The sequence below is a fragment of the Trichosurus vulpecula genome, chromosome 3, assembly GCF_011100635.1.
Source record: "Trichosurus vulpecula isolate mTriVul1 chromosome 3, mTriVul1.pri, whole genome shotgun sequence".
Classification (NCBI taxonomy): Eukaryota; Metazoa; Chordata; class Mammalia; order Diprotodontia; family Phalangeridae; genus Trichosurus; species Trichosurus vulpecula.
In genome coordinates, this window is record NC_050575.1 from 179,174,035 (window position 1) to 179,193,931 (window position 19,897).

Sequence of the window (19,897 nt, forward strand, 5' to 3'; positions counted from 1 at the left end):
AGCAAATTGAAAAAGATGACAAAAATAGAAAGAGCTGGTGCTGAAAGGGCTGTGAGAAGTCAGGAATGTTGACCAACAGAGCTGCAAACCAGTATAATGATTCTGGAAACATGTCCATATCCTTCAGTCCAGAGATCCCATTGCTATGCATGTCAATCCCCACCCCCCCCAAAGAGATCACAAAAAGAAAAGTCTCATATACAGCAAAATATTCATAATAGCATTTTTTGTGATAGCAAAGAAAAAGTAACTGTCTGTTGATTGGAGAATGGCTCAGCAAATTTGGGTTATATGAATAATGAAATGTTAAAATGTCATAAGAAATGATGACTATGAAGAACTGAAAGACGCATGGGAAGACTTGTCTGAACTGATGCACAGTAAAGTAAGCTTAACTAGGTAAACAGTACACACGCTGACTGAAACAATTTAAACTAAAAGATGAAAAAAGAGACTAAACACTATGTTACTATCATGACTAGGCTTAGCCTTGCAGGTCAATAGAGAAGGAATACGGTACATGTTGTCATACATGGTCAATCATGGGTTAGTTTTGCTTAGCTTTTTTTTTTTAATTTGTTTTTCAATCTTCACCAAATAGTCATCAGTATTTGATTTCCACGTTGACTCTGAGATTGCACACATTCTATAGAGTATACTCCTTGTAAGAAGTACTTTTGAAGAACTTTCCAGAATGGTTAGTTACCTAAGAGGAGACTATCATGATTCAAAGGCCTGGAGACATTCTATAAAATGAAACATTTGGAAATCATGGAAATCTCTATGATATAACTGAATTGGATGGATGGAAGACAGAATGGCAAAGGAGTTTTTACAATTTTTGCTTCCTCTTGGAACATCTACAATTTGAGGACAAACTGGTCCATCAATTCTGTTCTACATGACATATGTAAGAGTATTATAAATCATATTGGGGGGGCATGAAGAGGGGGAAAGAGGGAAGGACAGAGGGAGACAAAGACTATGCTAAGTAGTAAGGAAATAAGGAAGTCCATAAGGAGTTTACATTTCAAAGGGGAACTAGGAAGCAGGAGAAAGGTGATGGATGATGGAATACCCTAGCAAGGCTGCTGATAAGGAAATGGAGATGTTCAGAGAGTGAGTTGAGTCAAGAGTAAAGTGAGCAGCCCTTCATGAAGCAGCAGTTAGGGCTCAGGACTCAACAATCCTTTGGGTGAACCTCAGGACTGAGGTATCTCTACAGTAAAACAACTGCAGGCCAGGAGGTTACATCCAAAGAATGCAAAGTAATAATCCTGTACTGCATGTGATGAGTAAGCATTTTCACATTTGTTCGTCTGTATTTTGGTGCTCGGTGATCATGGATATGTATCTTTAAAAAAGCTACCGTGCAAATATTTATAGCTTATGTATGACATCTGCTGGAGAAGATGAAGAGGTAGATAAATTCTACAAAGTTAAATCAGCATATGCTAGGTAACTTCAATGCAAAGATGGACATAAATAAGGATGTTGAAAACGGTTAGAAAATGTGATTTGGAAATAAGAAATCACAGAGTCCAAAGTTTTATAGAATACACAGAACCTTCACATTTATAGATTAAGAATGCTCACACTGAACCTTACTCTCATCAGAACTGGCTAAAAGAGGGAATAACATACACACTCAATTGGGCATAGAAATCTATCTTACACTACAGGAAAGTAGAGGGGAAAGGGGATAAGAGAAGGGGAGGTGATAGAAGGGAGGCCAGATTGGGGAAGGGGATAGTCAGAAGCAAAACACTTTTGAGGAGGGACAGGGTGAAAGGAGAGAGAGAATAGAATAAACATGAGGGGGAATAGGATGAAGGGAAATACAGTTAGTCTTTCACAACATGATTATTATGGAAGTGTTTTATATGACTACACATGTATAAGCTATATTGAATTGCTTGCCTTCTCAATGAGGGCCGATGGGGAGAGAGGAAGGGAGAGAATTTAGAACTCAAAGTTTTAAAAATGAATGTTAAAACTGTTTTTACATGTAACTGGGGGAAAATAAAATACTAAATGCTCACATCAAGGAAAGAATCGGGAGGTGCAGAATATGACAAGCACCAAATTACATCACAAAGTGAAACTGATTACACTGTAATAGATAATAACTTGTTACTAATATGGGAATGATTCCTGAAACAGTATACAGTAAAGCACCAACTTATAAAGAGCAAAGATCAACATTATTACAAAACTAGAATAAAAGTGAAAGAAAAGATATGGATGCAATGAAAAATATTTAAGTTACTAGTGCAGAAGAAGGAAAAGATACCACCACCAATTATAATGATTTCATACAGAAATTTAATTAATGTAAATCAGCTGACATAATGAAAAGACCAAAAAATTCTAAAAACAACTGCAATTAGCAAACACTCTCCTTGCCAAGTGGAAAGATATGGCAGCCAAGGTTAACACTAGGTAGAATATAAGCCTTATACAGAAAAGAATGGGAGAAAATTATGAGTATTATCACTTCAAAAAACTGTGAGGAGTAGAGGGAAAAACAGTGAAGAGAGATCCGACTAAGCAAAATCATCCCAAGGGCATTTAAGGATGAAATTGGCAGGACAACAAACCAAAAAATGGAAAGGACCTAAAAAAGGTTTTTTGTTTTTTTTAAAAAGATAATAACAAACTAGACCATCAAGGCCATTTAGACTTTAACATCAGATGTTAGGACACCAGATGTTTCCTTGGGAAGAATAAAGAGCACCAAAGACAACAAAGTTGTGAAAAGTAGCTGAACTGAACCAAGTATTTAAAGACAGGGTCTCTGTGGGAGAAAACAACTTTGAGAGAATTTAGAGGTTGTCAAGTTATCCGAAAGAGGGGAAAATATCAAAGGCATGGAAAAACTCTGAGAGCTTATTATCAAAAAAAGAAAACCAAGAAAACATCAATAACTACAAACCCATATGCCTACTTTTCTATCTATTTAAAATTTTCATGAGAACAATCCATGTATCCATCAAGGCTATCCTTACTGAAGCCACAAGAATGAAATAGGAAGAGTTTTAATAGCAATATTCCAGAGTAAACTACATCTTTACCATTACACAACTCACTGCTGTACAAAATATAAGAGCCCACTGAGAGTGAACACCTATACTCAAACAAGTCTGTCTGTGATCTTATAAATCTGATCATGTCTTCCAGTGATGGAGACTGCAACCCCTCCATGTTGTGACTCTTGTGGGTGTCCTTCCACAAGCAGGGTGATGAAGGCCTGCCTCAACTTCTCCTGACACTTTAGGGATAACAACAGAGCACTCTGGCTGACCGCCCTTCCCATATGACCAGCTTATCATCTCCTCCCACGATCTATTTCCTGCAAGACATCTCTTACCTCTTTTCTTTATTATTATGCACTGCTACCTACACACACTCACCATGTGCCTCTCCACTGGCTGCTGTCAAATAATGTCAGTGCTTCACTGCCACACAGTAACAGTGGTTTTAAATGAATGTTAGTTTAAAAAAGATGAGCCTCTGTTGTCAAGAGCAGCTTGGGGTTATTAAAAGTACTCTGCTATTTCCTAAAGGCAATCCAGTCAGCTCTTCTCCATCTGTTTAAATATGCTTGTTGTCCATCTGCACTGTTGTCTCACATATGCATAATGGTGAACTAGCTCTAGGGTCATACATACGAATGGATCTCACAATCTGGACAATAGGCATTCTTCATCTATTTAGTCATTCCTGTGTAGATGGCTGCATCAAACTCTTAAGTGATTTTTTCAGAAAACTCTGTAATGTTTCAGGGCATATGACACTGTGCTGATTGTATCAATATTAATAATAATCTGAAAAACTGTTCAAATTCTCAAATAAATAGAGATATGTGAATTAAAACAATTGTGAGATACATCCTTATAGCCATTAAACTGATAATGGCAGATATTATTGACAAGGGAAAAGTCTTACCTATACAAAAAGTCACATAGTAATATCTTTTTAATAATGGAAAACCATAAATAACCTATGTGTCCAAAGTATGAAGAATGGCTAAATAAATTATGGCACATGAACACAATGACATAAGAAATGAAAATATTAAGAACATAAAGAAGGTAAGATTTGTATGAAACAAGCAAAATTACAACAATATGAACCCTGACTAGAACTATCTAAGTTATAATACAAATAACTTTCAAGTCAGATCCAACAGGAGGTTATCTGGGTCATGTGACCGACATGATGGAGGACTAGACATTTTTTCTACACCCCTTACAATCTCTTCGAATTCCCCCAAATAATAATTATGCACAAGAGATCAAAGTAATCGCAGCTAGCCATAAGCCAAGATATTAAGAAATCTAATAAGGCTCTTCCGGGTCCCTCGTGAGCGCCCTTCTGTGCCACTTTCTGTTGCTCCCCGCGTGGTGTCGGGGCCCTTGGTCCGGGGTAGGCACATCCGGTCATTGCAGGTACTTTGGTTGAAATCATGACCAGGTGGGCACGATCCAACACAGCACATAATAAGAAGGCTTTGAAGGCAACATCATGGGAAGATATGAAGAAGGGCTCCATGGAGGGAGCAACCCAAAATGTACAAAAAGATAAACACTTTCATTCCAGTGGTCTCTCCCTTAAGAATGGTGCACCCCAATCAAAAAACAAAAAGAAAACTTCTTACACCAATCAAGATGTAAATGGGTTCATGGAATATCTAAGACAGAGTGGGAAGGTAACAGCAGCAGATAGTCTGGAAATAAGAGAAGAAATTGCAACAGCTCTCAAAAAAGATAGTCACCGGGAAGGAAGGAGGTTGAAAAGACAAAAAATAAAGAAAAATGCACAGGTTTGTTATCATTGCAGAAAGCAAGGCCATGGAATTGCAGACTGCCCCGCTGTCCTTGAGAGTCAAGATATGGGCACTGGAATCTGTTACCGATGTGGGTCCACTGAACATGAAATAACCAAATGCAAAGCCAAAGTAGACCCAGCTATGGGAGAATTTCCTTTTGCAAAATGTTTCATTTGTGGAGAGATGGGACACCTATCTAGATCTTGTCCTGATAATCCTAAAGGACTTTATGCTGAAGGTGGTGGTTGTAGACTTTGTGGTTCTGTGGAACATTTTAAGAAAGATTGCCCTGAAAATCAGAATTCAGGTAACATGGTCACAGTTGGTCGTTGGACTGAGGGGATGAGTGCAGACTATGAAGAAATTTTGAAGACTCCCATACCACAAAAACCAAAAAAAATAGCCAAGGTTGTTAAATTTTGACAGCAGATACACACCTTATAGTGTTACAGTTTGAGAACAGTCTGAATGTGTTAAAATTCCTTTTCTGGAGTTTTGTGCACTGAAGAGGAGTAACACCAGCATGAAACAGTCAAAAACAAGCATTCGATGCTTAAATTGGAGTTCTGGGGCAAACCTAATTCCTAACAAAACAGCACCTGCAAAGCATGAATGATGCCAATTGATAAGAATCATGCTTTCTCAAAAATAATGAAATAATTTGAAATAAAAAAATAAGACCTTCTGCATACGGAGGTGAGCTTTTTACATTTTTATAAAAGTTACATTTCTTTCTGTAATTTATTTGAGTACAATGGTATTTTAAGAGCTCAGATTTTTTTAGTATCTTAAATTTTATTCTGCTTTTGAATATTTAATAAAAATGACTTTACCTATCATGGTAAAAAAAAAAAAAAAGAAATCTAATAAGATAACAACCTTATACATTAAGAGCAGAGAAGGCTAATTCCTAATCCTTAATGCACTCACTTGGCATGCTCTCCCTTACCAACTCCCAAGCTCTGGCAGGGTATCACAACCAGAACCTCAGTCCTGTTTTCTGGGACTTACTCCATAATTTCCTCGCTGCTGCTGCTGCTGCAGTCATCTCTGTGAGCATACCCTAACTTGCGCCACAGCGAGCAACACAGCTCAGCTTTGCCCAACTGCCCTCTCCCTTTTCCCGATAGCCCCTCCTCCTGTGGAGGTGGAAGTTTAGAAAAACTGAAGAGTATTCTGTCTGGGCCTGCAGAGTATTGATACAGCAGCACTCAGCCAGAAAACTAAAGAAGAGAGGGAACAGTGACAGGGTACCAGAGGAGGTAGGGTGTGTAGTAGGCCTAAAAGGAAAGGGGACTGGCATTCATCTAGGACCAATTTCTGTCCTCTCAGGAGTTGCTTGGGGCAGGTAATGAAGCTGAGAAGATTGAATACTTTAGTGTAGGAGGAATCTGAGACAGCTTTAAGGTCCAACCCTAGGGGATCTACTATCAAAGAGGAAGAAGTCAGACAAAAACTGCCAAAAATCTCAAGAGGAAGAAAACTCAGTTAAAAAACTGGAGTACAAGCAGATAAATTAATGGAGGAGATATTAAAACAGAAGGGGAAATGACAACCAGAGCACTTAAACAAGTCCAAACACTTTAGAATAAATATTGTAAGACCAAGGAAACTGAACCAACACCTGATGAGATAAAAGGCCCTGTGGATTCCCATGAGAGCTTGGGCCCAGAGCAGGAGGTTCTCAAATGGTTCAAAAAAGAAATAAGAATTGTGAAAGCAGAATATATGGTCTGTATAGGAAAAATAATTATCAGAATAGAAAAGCTTGAATCCATAGTGACATGTTATCTTCAAATCAGATCCAACCAAATGACGCATTTCCTGTAACTGTTATTACCTGTGACCCAAAATGGAACCAAAAACTTCTACACAATAGAAGGTAAATTTGTATATAAGGAGGCATAGGTGAAGGACAGCAGTGTAAATGTCTTAGCTTGATTTCTCCTATTTTCAGCATGTGGGTGGTCTGTTCCTTGCCTGAGACTTGATGCTAACTTGGTGGCTGAAGACTAGCCTACCCTTCTGGAAGAAGCAAATCACAAAAGCTAAAAGAGCAAGAAAAAATGTGCTAAAGAATGAGGGTGGATAAAATTTCTAGTATCAGTGGAAAAATACTGTTTGAGGAGTGAGAGACAGAGAAAGAAATCCAGTTTTTATAAATTCTGGGCTGTTTCAAAAGGAAAGGATAATGAAATATGTGATACAAGAACAGAATCAAGAGAGAAAAACTGAAGAATTCTAGTGTTCTGACCAATCAATTAACAGGTATTTATTAAACACCTTCTATATATCGGGCACTGTACAAGGTGATGGGGATACAAGTACAAAGAGTGGTACATGTAACTGGAAAAAATAAAATACTATTTACAACAAAATAAAATAAAATTCGTCTTCTCAAAAAAAAAAGTACAGAGTAAAACAATCTCTGCTCATGAGGAGCTTCCATTTGAATGCAGGAAACAAGAATACATTATAAACAGAAAGTAAATAAATACAAATCTATCCCAAACAGCTAAATACCAGGTAGTTTGAGTGGGAGGGTATTGGTAGTTGGGGGGTTCAGGAAAGGCTTCAGGCAGAAGATGGTGCCTGAGCTGCATCTTAAAGGAAGATAGAGATTCTATGAAGTGAAGTCCATTCTAGACATGAGGGACAGCCAGTGTGGTTGTACTGCAAAGTGCATGATAGGGGAGGGTGGAAGATGGAGATGGAGGTTACTGTTCAATGAGCTAGAAATATGGGGCTACAAATCTGGGAGACTGGATGGATGGCTGTACCTTTGGTGGAAATAGGAATGTTTAAAAGAGAAGAGAGTTTTTTTCCGGGGAAAGGTAATGAGAAAAATAATGGTCACTTGAAAGAATGAAAACACATTTATTAAGCACCTACTATGTGCCATGCACTGTATTAGGCTCAGGGGATACAAATACAAAAGTGAAACAGCCCCCGCCTTCGAGAATCTTACATTCTGGGCAGAGACAGCACATAGAAGGAGTGGTGGCCAGAAAAGGAGTTTTAGGTTGGGTTGTCACAGGAGATAGTAAGTGAAGTCACAGGGCAGTATTTCAGAAGTGTGACAGTACTGATTTGATTACTATTCCCAGAATATAATGGAAAGCGGGGAGGGAAGAGAAGGCAGGAAGTAAAAGGGCATGCAGATAACAAGGTGGATGTGGATGGAATGTGAAGCATAGTGTAGGCTGGATAGATAAAGTGGGTTAGGTTGGTTTGTAATGAACTGGCTTCATTCACTTAGAGTCCACTCTGTAATCATCCTGTAAGAAATGGGAGGAGGAGTTTTGTTTCCACAGAACTGAAGGTGTACCTTCCCCCTCCCCCACCCCAGCTTTAGCAGAAACCAGGCATCAGGTCGGTCAGGTGAAAGGTCAAAGGCTTGCATGCATGCTAAAACAAGCCATCTGAGGAGAGCATGACGCAGGCAGTCAGGGGGTTGTATCTGGCCAACAAAGAGCCTGGCGGGAGATTCGAGGTGAGGGTCTATTAAAGGTCTGGCATCCTTCTGGGTCCTTTGTACTTTCTCCTGTACTCTGTTCAGGGGAGGTACCCATTTATTCAGGGGGAATAAATGTAAATTATAATTAAAACGTTCCTGACTTCCCAAGGAGTCTTGCTTATTCCTAGACAATGTGAGTATGTTTCTAACAATCCTAATCTATCAGGCCAAAACCAGGATGGTTTTTAGGGGCTGAGCTCTTACTCATTTGCTCTTTGGGATCTCAAGCCCCAAACAGAAGCGTTAAGGGAACTTGCCCTAGCCAAGTGATATAGGCAGACATAATATAAAATGCAGAATCCTGGGACATGAGCCTCCGCAGTTAGGACTTACCTTCCAGGCTTAGTCATGCCAATGTTATTTCCTGGAAGCTCAATGGCATCGATTACACTTTCCAGCTTAAGAAGAATTACTGCCAAGGCAAACAGAAGAGAAAATGAGGGGAAAGACTGGTAAAAGCTGTTATACAAGCTTCAAAGATCCCCTTAGGCAGGCCTACACACATATCTCCTAGCTCTACATATAATATATTCAACCTCACACTCCTATGGGGTATAAAAGAAAGGAAGTAAGAAATGAAAGAAAAAAAAAAAGAAAGTCTTCATTAACACTCTCATACCCAAACAGCCAGAATACTCATGTAAAGGTCAAACAACAAAATCTCTCCTTTCCTGTATTTAGGCCAACTAGCATGGCAGCGCTCAGTGAATACCATCACTACCTCAACCATGCCTCTACAGATCTCTCTGAACAAAAATGTGGTCTTTGTTTTCCTAAGTAAAGGCTGGAGCTTCTTTGGGCTGTGCTCTAAGGAAAAGTCTCAGTCTAAAGAGCACTAGCAACTCCCATTCATCCCCAAACTGGCCGAATACTTTGCTCTCTTTGAAATTCTGACAAATGGTCCTTTTTTATTTTCTTTCTAAAAATGTTTTATTGATGCCCTTTGTCTTTATACCAGTCACACAGTTGGGGGAGGAGGATGTTCCCTCTCCCCTTATCTCCAGGTTGAATCCTCCATTGTGACAAAAAAAGACAATTAAACACAGCCACCAATGATAAATATACCAAAGTATAAACATTCTGTTTTAGTTCCCAAACTCTCAATAGTGAGGAGAAAGGTATTCCAGTATCTCTTCCCTGCAGCCAATTGTCTTTTTTAGCTCCTAAAGAGTTCAATTTCCTTCTAACGAGCCTCTCATTTACATTCTTGCAGTCACTGTGTTTGTGGTGGTTCTTGCTCTGTTTACTTCATTGTCCATCAGTTCATAGAAATCTAAGTTTCTGAATTTCTCATGTTCATCACAATGCTCCATTATATTTATGTGCCACAGTTTTTAAGTCATTTCTCAAATGTCATTAACTCACTTTGTGTACAATTCTTTGCTACCTCAAATAAAGCCACCATGAATATTCTGGTATATTTGGGACCTTTGTTTCTATCTTTCATCTCCTTCGGTCCTATGTCCACTAGCAGAATCATTGGATCAAAGGGATGTGTCACTTAATCACTTTGGTTGCAAAATTCCAAATTAATATCCAGAAGATTAGACTAACTCATAGCTCAACCACTAAAAGTTTATTAGTCTACCTGTCTTCCAGAGGCATCTCCAACATTTACCATTACCATCTTTTGTCATTTTTGTGAATTCATAGGATGCAGTGATAACAGAGTTGTTTTAATTTGCATTTCTCTTACTATTGGTGATTTAAAACATGTTCCCATACATTGTTTATAAAATTAATATGAAAACTATTTGCATCATTTGACCACTTATCTATTTGGGAATTAGTGCTTTATATGCATCAATTCATAATATATTTTGGATTTCAGATTTTTAATCAGTGGTATTTGATGCAAAGGATTCCCCTCCATCTGACAGTTTCTCCTCTTTCTTCAATGATTTTATTTGTGAAAAAGCTTTTAAATTTTATGTAATTATCTAGCTTATCTTTTATGAATTCCTCTGTCCCTTGTTTGGTTAAGAATTCTGACCTTGGGGCAGCTAGGTGGCGAGTAGAGCACCAGCCCTGGAGTCAGGAGGACCGGAGTTCAAATCCAACCACAGACACTTGACACATGTCCTAGCTGTGTGACCTTGGGCAAGTCACTTAACCCCAATTGCCCTATCTTCCCCCCTCCAAAAAAAAATTCTGACCTCCCTTACTATATATGTGAAAGGTACCTTCTTCCATTCTCAAATTTTTCTATGATTTGACCTTATTATATTCAGGTCATGTATTCATTGGGAGTTTTTGATGATACATAGCATAAGATGTTGGTCTATTTGTGCCAAACTGCTTTCCAGTTTTCCTGGAAGTTCTTGTCAAAAAGGAAATCCTTCATCCAAGTAATTTATGATACTGCGTTTACCAAACACTGAGCTACTATTTTGTTCCACTCATCTACTTTTCTGCTTTTTAACCAATACAAATAGGTTTTATGATTACTGCTTTATAGTATAGTTTTCCTCGTTATATCCCTTGAGATTCTCAACCTTTTGTTCCTTCAAATGAATTCTGTTATAGTTCTGTCTTGTTCTATATGCCTTTGGTTGTTTCATTGATCTAAGCACTAAATTTGCAATTAAGTAATAGCATTCTTTTATTATATTGGCACAGTCCTATTTCTGTAGCTTTGTTTCTATAAATCTTACATGTATCTTGGTAGGCCAATCCTTAGATATTTTAGCATTTTGTGGTTATATTGAATTCAATTTCTCTCAATATTTGCCAGGTTTTTGTTAGTACTGTATAATGGTGATTTTTTGTGAATATATTTTGTATCCTGCTATCTTACTTCAAGCTATGTATTATTCATCTCAACTAGTTTCTTCAGTGATTTTTTTAAGGGTGTTTTAAGTATACCATCATGTTACCTACAAATAGGAACTTAATTTTGTCTCCTGTTTGTAAGTTCTTGTAATTTTGTTCTCTTATTGCTATGGCTAGACTAGAATTATGCCAAAATTATGGGAAGAAGTTCGTTTTAAGAGACTTTAATTAAAAAAATTCAACAATGACCCCCTATTTAGGTTCAGTGTTCTAACCAGCATTCCTATAGAGCTCAGTTTCTTAGAAGAAGAGGTAGAATGAGAAAAGTTAGACTTACTTTTTACCTTAGCTATATCTTCAAGCTCCATTTTCAGACCTATACAAAATAAGAAAGCAAACCAGTGTAGAGTCAGTATGTAATTCTACTGACAGAGCACCTTAGGTACAGTCTCTGGCACTCATCTTTCCCCATTCTATGGCAGAGGACAGAAGTAATATAAGGAAAAAATCAGAGTTGAATAAGGAATCTGGAAACCCATCTAAAGACATGTACAGTTGAGATATGAGACTGGTAAGTTAAAAAGTTCATACCACCCATTTGTACATACAGTGCTCCAGAAGAAACAGATACGAAGGAATCTGGGAAGTGTCCAAAATTACAGATACTATATATACACTTAATCTTAGATTTTGGGATGCTGACCCCTTTTCATCTTAAGGAAGGCTGCTGTTATCCCAGTGAATACAAGTTTCAATGCAGTTCTACTTGGCTATAACTTGGATCAGTTGGCTTCTGGGATCCCAGACTGTCAGAAAATCAATTTCCATATGGTGGAAATCCTGTTTTTATTTAGTTTGAAGAAGCTCAAGCCTTTATTATTTCTCAAAAAACCATGTTTCTTGACTCGCCTGGTCTCATGCCCACCTGAATTGTCAAGTTCCATGTTGAATTCTGCATGGATTTCATTTTGCTGCAGCAACTTCGTCTGTTCTTCTAGAACCTGGTTTATAGCATCTAGGCCAGATGCCAAGTCAAAGGGAGTCAGATCAAATGAAGCTGATTCCTCGCATACCTTCTCCTGAGAGATAAAGAAACCCAAGTTGAGAGTGGAATCAGGAAGGAACACTAAATACATTTCAGCTCTGAGTAGCTCTAGAGTTGGTAAAGCCAGAATAGCTTGCTGGTAGACTAGCAAGTCACTAAGATTATGCCTGTCATGGACTCAGGTAGAGAAAACAAAGGGAGGAAATTAAAAGTGCAGGAAAAATGATACCCAAATCCCTTAATTAAAAACAAATCTGACGCTAACCTGGCCAAAGGATAGATATTAATGGGAACAGCTTGGCACCTCCTGTACCTTGGGCTCCATAGCCACTCTGTGCAGCCAGAGATATGACAATTAATATACTTCCACGAAGAAGCATTGACACTTTGGAGCCATTCCCTTTCAAATGACTATAATAATGAAAAACTAACATTTATATAGGGCTTTAAGGTTTGCAAAGCACTTTACCTGTATTATCTCATTTGATCCTCAAAACAACTCTATGAGGTAGGTGTTATTATCATTTTCCTTATGTTAAGTGACTTGTCAAGTGACTAACACAATTAGTATTGTCTGGGATTTAAATTCAGGTCTTCCTGACTCCAAGTCCAATGTTCTGTCCACTATAGCAAAGAAAAACATGTGACCCACAGCTCCTTGCTTGTGCCTTTATCTCAGGACTTTAGCTAGCTCCTCAAGACAACAACTGGAAAATGCAAGCAATATGAGTTCAATATTGAACATTCACCGACGAAACTCATGGGCTTTAGCCAAGGCAACAAAGAATCATATAATCATAAGAGAGGAGTCAGACCACTTCCAAATCATGGACTCTCCCCTGCCCCTGCATCCAAAAGACGACCCTCCAAAGTCATAGTCCAATCTCTGCTTGAGCATTTTTAGTGACAGGAAGCTCTTTACATCATAAGACAGACCATTTCATTTTTAGCTTTAGTTCTAATTTTTAAGACGTTCTTCCCTACATTGATCAACCACCTATTCATTCAATGATCGTAACTCTGAAAGGGCTTGAAACATTCCTTATTCCAGAACCATTTCTATTCAGCAGGCTTTAAAAGCCATGATTTCCTATGGTAGTTTTCCCTGCTCACAAAAACCAATGGCCTTGTGAACAGAGACTGTGAGTATTTCCTTTCAGGACTAAGGTTAAGGAAATATTATAAAACAAGGAAATGATGGCAAAAAAGAGAGAATTTACCTGCTATTCATTTTCAATTGCTATTGCTCCCAAAAGACAGGAAAAATAAATCCACTTATTATAACATAAATTCAAGAATCAACTATACACTTAATGAAACAAATTCCATTACATTGTTGGTAGAACTGAAGAATGGCTTTCAAGAGACTACCAGCAATCTAACAACATGCAATAAAAGCCACAAAATTAACCATATATTTTACCCCAGCCATTGTGACTTCATTCAAATAATGTTACTAAGAGAAAAGAAGGCTCTATCTATACACAAATGTTCCAAATACCTCCTATGTATCCAATGGTTGGGAAATAGATAAATAAATTATGGTATGTAAATGTAATATATGTAATGTTGTGTCATAGAAAGTAACAGATATTAAAAATACAAAAAAATAGTAAGACCAAAATGAAGCTGACTACAATCATATGAATAAAAATCAAATTTTGAAGTGCCAAGACTGACTCTTACTGCCTCCCTCACCCCATCTCTAAATAGTCCAGCAGACATATACTTGTCAGTCTGCTTTTTAAAAAAGACTTGATCGGGGGCAGCTAGGTGGTGCAGTGAATAGAGCACCGGCCCTGGAGTCAGGAGGACCTGAGTTCAAATCCGACCTCAGACACTTGACACACTTATTAGCTGTGTGACCGTGGGTAAGTCACTTAACCCCAATTGCCCTGCCTTCCCCCCTCAAAAAAACAAACAAAAAAGACTTGATCTAAATTGCTGGGAAATCCAATCCAATTACATGCCAAGAGAGGAGAATGTTATGGGCTTGGGGAGATGAGAAGATCATCAGATCAGGTGTGGAAAACACTAATTCACAGCAAGGGTAAATGTAAAGAAACCTAGAAACTTACCACATTGTGAGCTTCATCAAAGATCACTACTGTCCCTTTAAGGTCAATGTTGTGTGCCCTTCGTGTCTGCAAAAGCAAAGTTAAGGAAAGGAAATGCATGAGGCTGGAGGTAGATGAAACAGAAACTAAACTCAACACCCACATGGAGTTGTGAATGACTTCTTTGGGAAAAGTGTATTCAAACAGTTTGGACTGACCAATCTTTCAGACAAAACGGAATTGCTTTGGGGAAGCAGAAAAATAAGAAAGAAAACCGAGAGGCCCATGCTGAGGAGATGCTCAGAAGCACACCGCACACTCTGCACCTGCAGCAACCACTCTGGCTTCTCCCAGCTGTCTTCTTTTGCTTCCTACTGTTACTGAAGAATGGCAGGGTTTTTCCCTCTTGTGCTCTTGGTGGAAATGAAGTTCCAGAGCATACTGACCCAGATGATGCAAAGGTTTTCTTTCTGCTTAGGTACCAAGTGACCACAATCTTTTTGACAAAACAAATATTTGAAGACGTATAGGACTGCTCTAGAAAAGGACCTTTCCCAATAGCTAGGCACTGTCCGTGCTGCCACAAAATGACTGATGTACAGCTTTGGTATATTTAAGCCTCTGCCTGGCACAGTCCCAGGCTCTTGGCAAATAGTAATGTCTGAGCAGATCTTTGTCTAGCGCTGCTATCAATCAGAGGGTTTAGAAGTTTTTTACTCCTGTTCTTTGTGGCAGTGAAGGTACAAAGGACCCTAAGCCAAACAATGCATTTAGCTACGGTAAAATATGTACCTGAGGCATCCCTTCCCTTTAACCTTTTATACCAGGCTTAGGTCACTAAAAGTCAATAAGGAAATAAATATTAATGCAAATAATGAAGAATTACCTTGGAGTCCAACAAATAATTGTACGGCATAAAAATTATGTCTGCTTGCTGCTTTAGTGTCCGAGATAAATAATAAGGGCAGACTCTGTTTAAAATGAAAGAACAGGGAATCAGGTACTAATGCCACTCAGAGAGAGATGAGAATGTACTTTCCTTTTCTTGATTACACGCAAACTCAAGGGACTGGACATGTGAACTGGACTGACCTCTTGAATAAGGAAATTCCTTTACAAATTCACCTTCTCTGCAACTTAGAGTTTCCTAGGAGAGGCTGGGACATTCCCGATGGAGAGAATGGGCATATTAGCTTTAAAGATAGAAGACAAAAGCCCAACTCATAGATGCTTCCACATGCCAAGAGATCATATAAGAGGAGAAGAACTGGAAAGCCACACAGATCAAAAGTAACATTTTAGTTTTCTCAAATAGGGATCCAGGAACAACACTGGGCTCCCCAACAAGTCTGTAACACTCTAAGTCTTCAAAATAATGTGGCTGCAGCTTTACAATTTTCAACCTTCTTTCTGAAGAGCTTTACTTGCAGGAAGGTAAAGACCTTCAGTGTAATCAGGTAACATTGAATCTCTGGCTAATAATAATCCTTTATGTTGTTTTCTGAGATAGACAAGAGTCCACAAATAAGGAGAAGCAGTATTGGAACTGACTACTCCACAACAAAAAGAACTTAGCTGGGTCCTGATGTACTCAAAGACATTAGCAAAACTTAGAATAGGGTAAGAACTGGCAGAGGTCTGGGCTATAAGCTGAAAGGATTTCTGAGAAGAGCCACGAGGGAGCTCACACAACTCCAATGCCTCCTCCCTGGCAACTTTCGGTCATTGTTACAAAGCCCCATTATCTACAGTAATGCTAACCCTGTGGTAGGTAGCAGGAACTGTGAGAAGGCTCAAATCAGCCAGCCTCCCTCTGCTTCTCACGAAAGCTGGGCAGGAGGGAAGCAAAGGGGATTCTTACTTGTGCTTGTTGCCACTTTTAACCAAATCTTCAATATCCAAGATGGAAGTGGCCAGCTCCTTCTCTGTGCTCTTCTCTGTGAGGACACAGCCAAGAATGAATAAAAGTTTATTTTTCACGTAAAGGTTTCATGAATTCTTGAGTCAATCCTAAAGCCCCAAGGACAGAGATCATTCCATAAGCTGGGTAGTACAGCTTCCTAATAGCAAGGTGCTCTGGGATAGTACTTAGGGCAAAAATACAATACCTGGCACAGTGTAGACTGTCAGCACAATTATAACTCCCTTGGGGAAGTCTCAGGAGCATCAGTGAAAGTCAGTGGGAACAAAGAATAAACACATCCTATACCTCAGCATGAGTTCTCCCATCCTAGGCATATACCAAAACTCAGTTAGATGTCAACCAGGTGAGGACACAAAGCCAGCCTTTTTTCACGGTACCAATACAAGCAGAATAGCTAGCTGCTTTTCACCTCCATCCCTAGGACAAACTGCCTGGTGTCAAAACCTAGGGAGGCAGGAATGCCAAAAGATCTCAAAGTGGGCTGAGTAGGAATGCCCACCGGCTTGTGGTCTTATATAGCCTTATGTGATGGAGTAGGCAATAGGAAAGTAGCTCACTCAGAAATTCAGAAAGAGCGGGGGAGGGTAAACAGACCTATCTTTTTCCCTTACACCATCCCTCACTCAAGCAGCTATTTGGCTCAGTGGACAAAGTGCCATTTCTGGAGTCAGGAAGACTCGTTTTCATGAGTTCACATCTGGCCTCAAACACTTACTAGCCATGTGACCCTGGGCAAGTCGCTTAACCCTGTTTACCTCAGTTTCCTCATCTATAAAATAAGTATCTTTGCCAAGAAAACCCCAATTGTCACATCTGAAGAGCTGGACACATCTGAAAAACAACTGAAAATCCCTCACTCAACGTGAAGATAACCTTCACCTCCTTTTCAAACTATCACGAAGAGAGCAGTTGCAATAGACTCCTGTTCTTGCATAATCTCAATTCAAGCAAACCTCTAGAGACAGTCATCAGTCAGAATGAACTGTTAGGCTGCAATATGGAGATAATTCACTTCTTCTTGATTTGTCCTCTCTTACCAATTAAAATAAATTCTGGTGTCTTTAAACATAAAATAAAAAGTTTCAGAAGCAACACAGCATAGAAGAGTTTAAGGAACAATCATAATCTGTAGCTATAACCAGAGCTAAAAGGATCAACGAGATGAGATTAGCCACACAGCAGTGTGAGGATGCATAATCGCCCTACTGTCCCAAGCCTGATTATTGCATGTACTGCGGAATAAACTCAGGGAATACAAAAGGGACCTGAGGAGGAACAACCTAGCAGAGAAACAGCCTTGCCACAAGGCGAACAAAGAAAGTGAAGGCCCATGACATGGAAAATTAAAGAAAAGCAAGGTGGGGGAGGGGTGGGCGTGGGGGTTGTCCCGCAGTAAGGGTCAACCCTCAATCCATCTAGTCTAAGAAAAGGGACAAAACCAGGATGGAGAAACCAAGAACAAACCTTAGAAAAATTTATTAGATTATGTAATAGTAATTTCAAACAGTCCTGGGGTAGGGAGGACCTTGGTGAAGTATAGTGCTGAGATAAGAAGGCTGATTCAGTAATCCTGATCCTGCTACCTTTTCTCTCACCTTCTTCTATCTTAGGTGGTGATCATCCCAGGCCAAGTACAGGATCAAAAATTCTGAGCTGAGAAAGCTCTACATCTGGGAGAATATACCTGAAAGTGCTAGTTCTTGTTGACAATGGAAATTCGGCATCAAAACCTTTATGTAAGCTGCCAGGGCAATCTTTTTTCTGAGTAGAAGTCTTTAGATAGACTGCGCCCTTCAAAATAACAGTCCTCCCATCAGAAATGTGGCATAGGCTTTCCAGGCATTTCCTTGCCACAAGAGTAACTAGCATTTACATCAGTGAGTTCTCTGGTTAGGTCCATTCCTAGTACTAGGATCTTAATTCCAGTGACAAGAATAAGCAAACACTTATTACCTCCTACATAAGCCCTGCTCTCACCCCCCAAAAGCATGATGGGCCTAAAACATCTCTAAGGCTCCTAGAATAGGGAGACTAGGTAAAGGCAGAGATAAGACAGAACAAGGAGAGAAGGTATCCATTCAGCAATACCATAGCAACAGCAGCAGCCAATTGGCATGCCGTGTACTAGAGCTCAGCCAGAGACCAACACAAAGCCTTCCTATTAAGAGTCATTTTTTAACCCTGGCTGGCAAACTCCCCAGGGTACACTTCTTTCCCCTTATAATTTAAGATCAACTAATCAAAGAAGCAGCTAAAAAGAAGCAAGATGAAGAGCCATCTTCTAGAAATCCTAAAATCAAAGGGATTTAAGACCTAAAATTGCTTTCTGAAAACAGCTCTCTCTACCTGGCAAAAAATGGGAAGATTGAACGTGACTTTCCTTGTTCCAAATCACTCACTTTTGCTGTGGACTGACAAGTTAGTTCAGATGGCTCATATATGTGAATGTGAGCTAGAACATGGGAGTGTTTAACACCAGAACCTTCAGACCATGGGCACCAAGACTGTTCCAACAAAACAGACTCCCTGGATTCCCCAGTTGAGAAATGGTCAAAGGACAGGAACAAGTGGGTTTCAGAGGAAGAAATTAAAGATATCTATAGGCATATGAAAAAATGCTCTAAATCACTATTTATCAGAAAAATGCAAATCAAACCAACTCTTAGGTACCACATCTCTCCTGTCAGATTGGCTAACATGACAAAACAGGAAAATGATAAATGCTGGAGAGGATATGGGAAAATTGGAACATTAATACATTGTTGGTGGAGTTGTGAACAGATCCAGCCATTCTGGAGAGCAACTTGGGACTATGCTCTAAGGGCTATAAAAACGTGCATACCCTTCGACCCAGCAATACCACTCCCAGGGCTATAACCCAAAGAGATCACACAAGTGGGAAAGGGACCTGTATGTATAAAAATATTTATAGCAGCAATTTTTGTGGTGGCAAAGAACTGGAAATCAAGGGGATACCCATCAATTGGGGAATGGCTGAACAAGCTGTGGTATATAAATGTAATGGAATACTATTGTGCTCCAAGAAATGGGGAAGATATGGACTTCATAACAACCTGGAAAGACCTAAATGATCTGATGCTGAGTGAGAGGAGCAGAACCAGGAGAACAATGTACACAACCACAGACATATTACTTCTGTGATGGCTAACTTTGATAGACCTGGCTCTCCTCAGCAATACAAAACTCAAAGACAACTCCAAAGCACTCATGACGGAGAGAGCTGGCTACATCCAGAGAAAGAACTGTGGAGTCTGAATGCAGATTGAGGCAACCATTTGCTCTTTTTTTTTCCTCTTCTTTTTTTGGTTTTGTTTCTTCTCTCTCATGATTCATTCCATTGGTCATAGTTCTTCTTTACAACTTGACTATTGTATAAATAAGTTTAATGCGAAGGTATATACAGAATCTATATCAAACTATATGCCCTCTTGGGGAGGAGGGGGAAAGGGAACTCAAAAACACGTAGAACTGAGTGTTGTAAACTAAAAATAAAAAATCTAATAAAAAATAAAGTTAAAAAACAAAAAAACAAAAAACAAAACAAAAAAACAAAAAACAAAACAAGACTCCCTGGGAGGTACCTTCAATAAGAAGTTTAAAATTCAAGAAGGGAGCCAAAGGGGCCAAGACCAGCAACACTGTGGTCCACGTTACACAGTCTTCTTGACAACCCTAAAAGCTTCTGCTTCTACTCTAGAAACCACAAGTGATTTGCAAAAGCAAGCTCAGG

The 19,897-nt window shown here is 39.2% G+C and overlaps 2 protein-coding genes across 3 annotated transcripts in view; one reads left to right on the forward strand and one right to left on the reverse strand.

Moving 5' to 3' along the window:
- The window catches only part of RTEL1 (regulator of telomere elongation helicase 1), a 94,681-nt gene that overhangs the window by 60,657 nt on the left and 14,127 nt on the right, over positions 1 to 19,897 (reverse strand). For both annotated transcript variants that reach the window (XM_036750451.1, XM_036750453.1), the window contains exons 6-11: positions 16,084 to 16,159; positions 15,109 to 15,193; positions 14,244 to 14,309; positions 12,046 to 12,199; positions 11,458 to 11,496; positions 8,682 to 8,760 (exon numbers count right to left, since the gene is read on the reverse strand). In XM_036750451.1, the coding sequence (XP_036606346.1) occupies positions 8,682 to 8,760; positions 11,458 to 11,496; positions 12,046 to 12,199; positions 14,244 to 14,309; positions 15,109 to 15,193; positions 16,084 to 16,159 (499 nt within the window). The remainder of the gene's footprint in view (positions 1 to 8,681; positions 8,761 to 11,457; positions 11,497 to 12,045; positions 12,200 to 14,243; positions 14,310 to 15,108; positions 15,194 to 16,083; positions 16,160 to 19,897) is intronic.
- Positions 4,356 to 5,491, forward strand: LOC118843058 (zinc finger CCHC domain-containing protein 9-like). The gene has a single exon (XM_036750454.1). It carries the CDS (start codon positions 4,469 to 4,471, stop codon positions 5,252 to 5,254), a length of 786 nt encoding a protein of 261 aa, XP_036606349.1. The 5' UTR covers positions 4,356 to 4,468; the 3' UTR covers positions 5,255 to 5,491.

Excerpts from the sequence above, each read along its gene's own strand:
- LOC118843058 (XM_036750454.1), top strand. The coding sequence starts at position 4,469 with ATGACCAGGTGGGCACGATCCAACACAGCACATAATAAGAAGGCTTTG.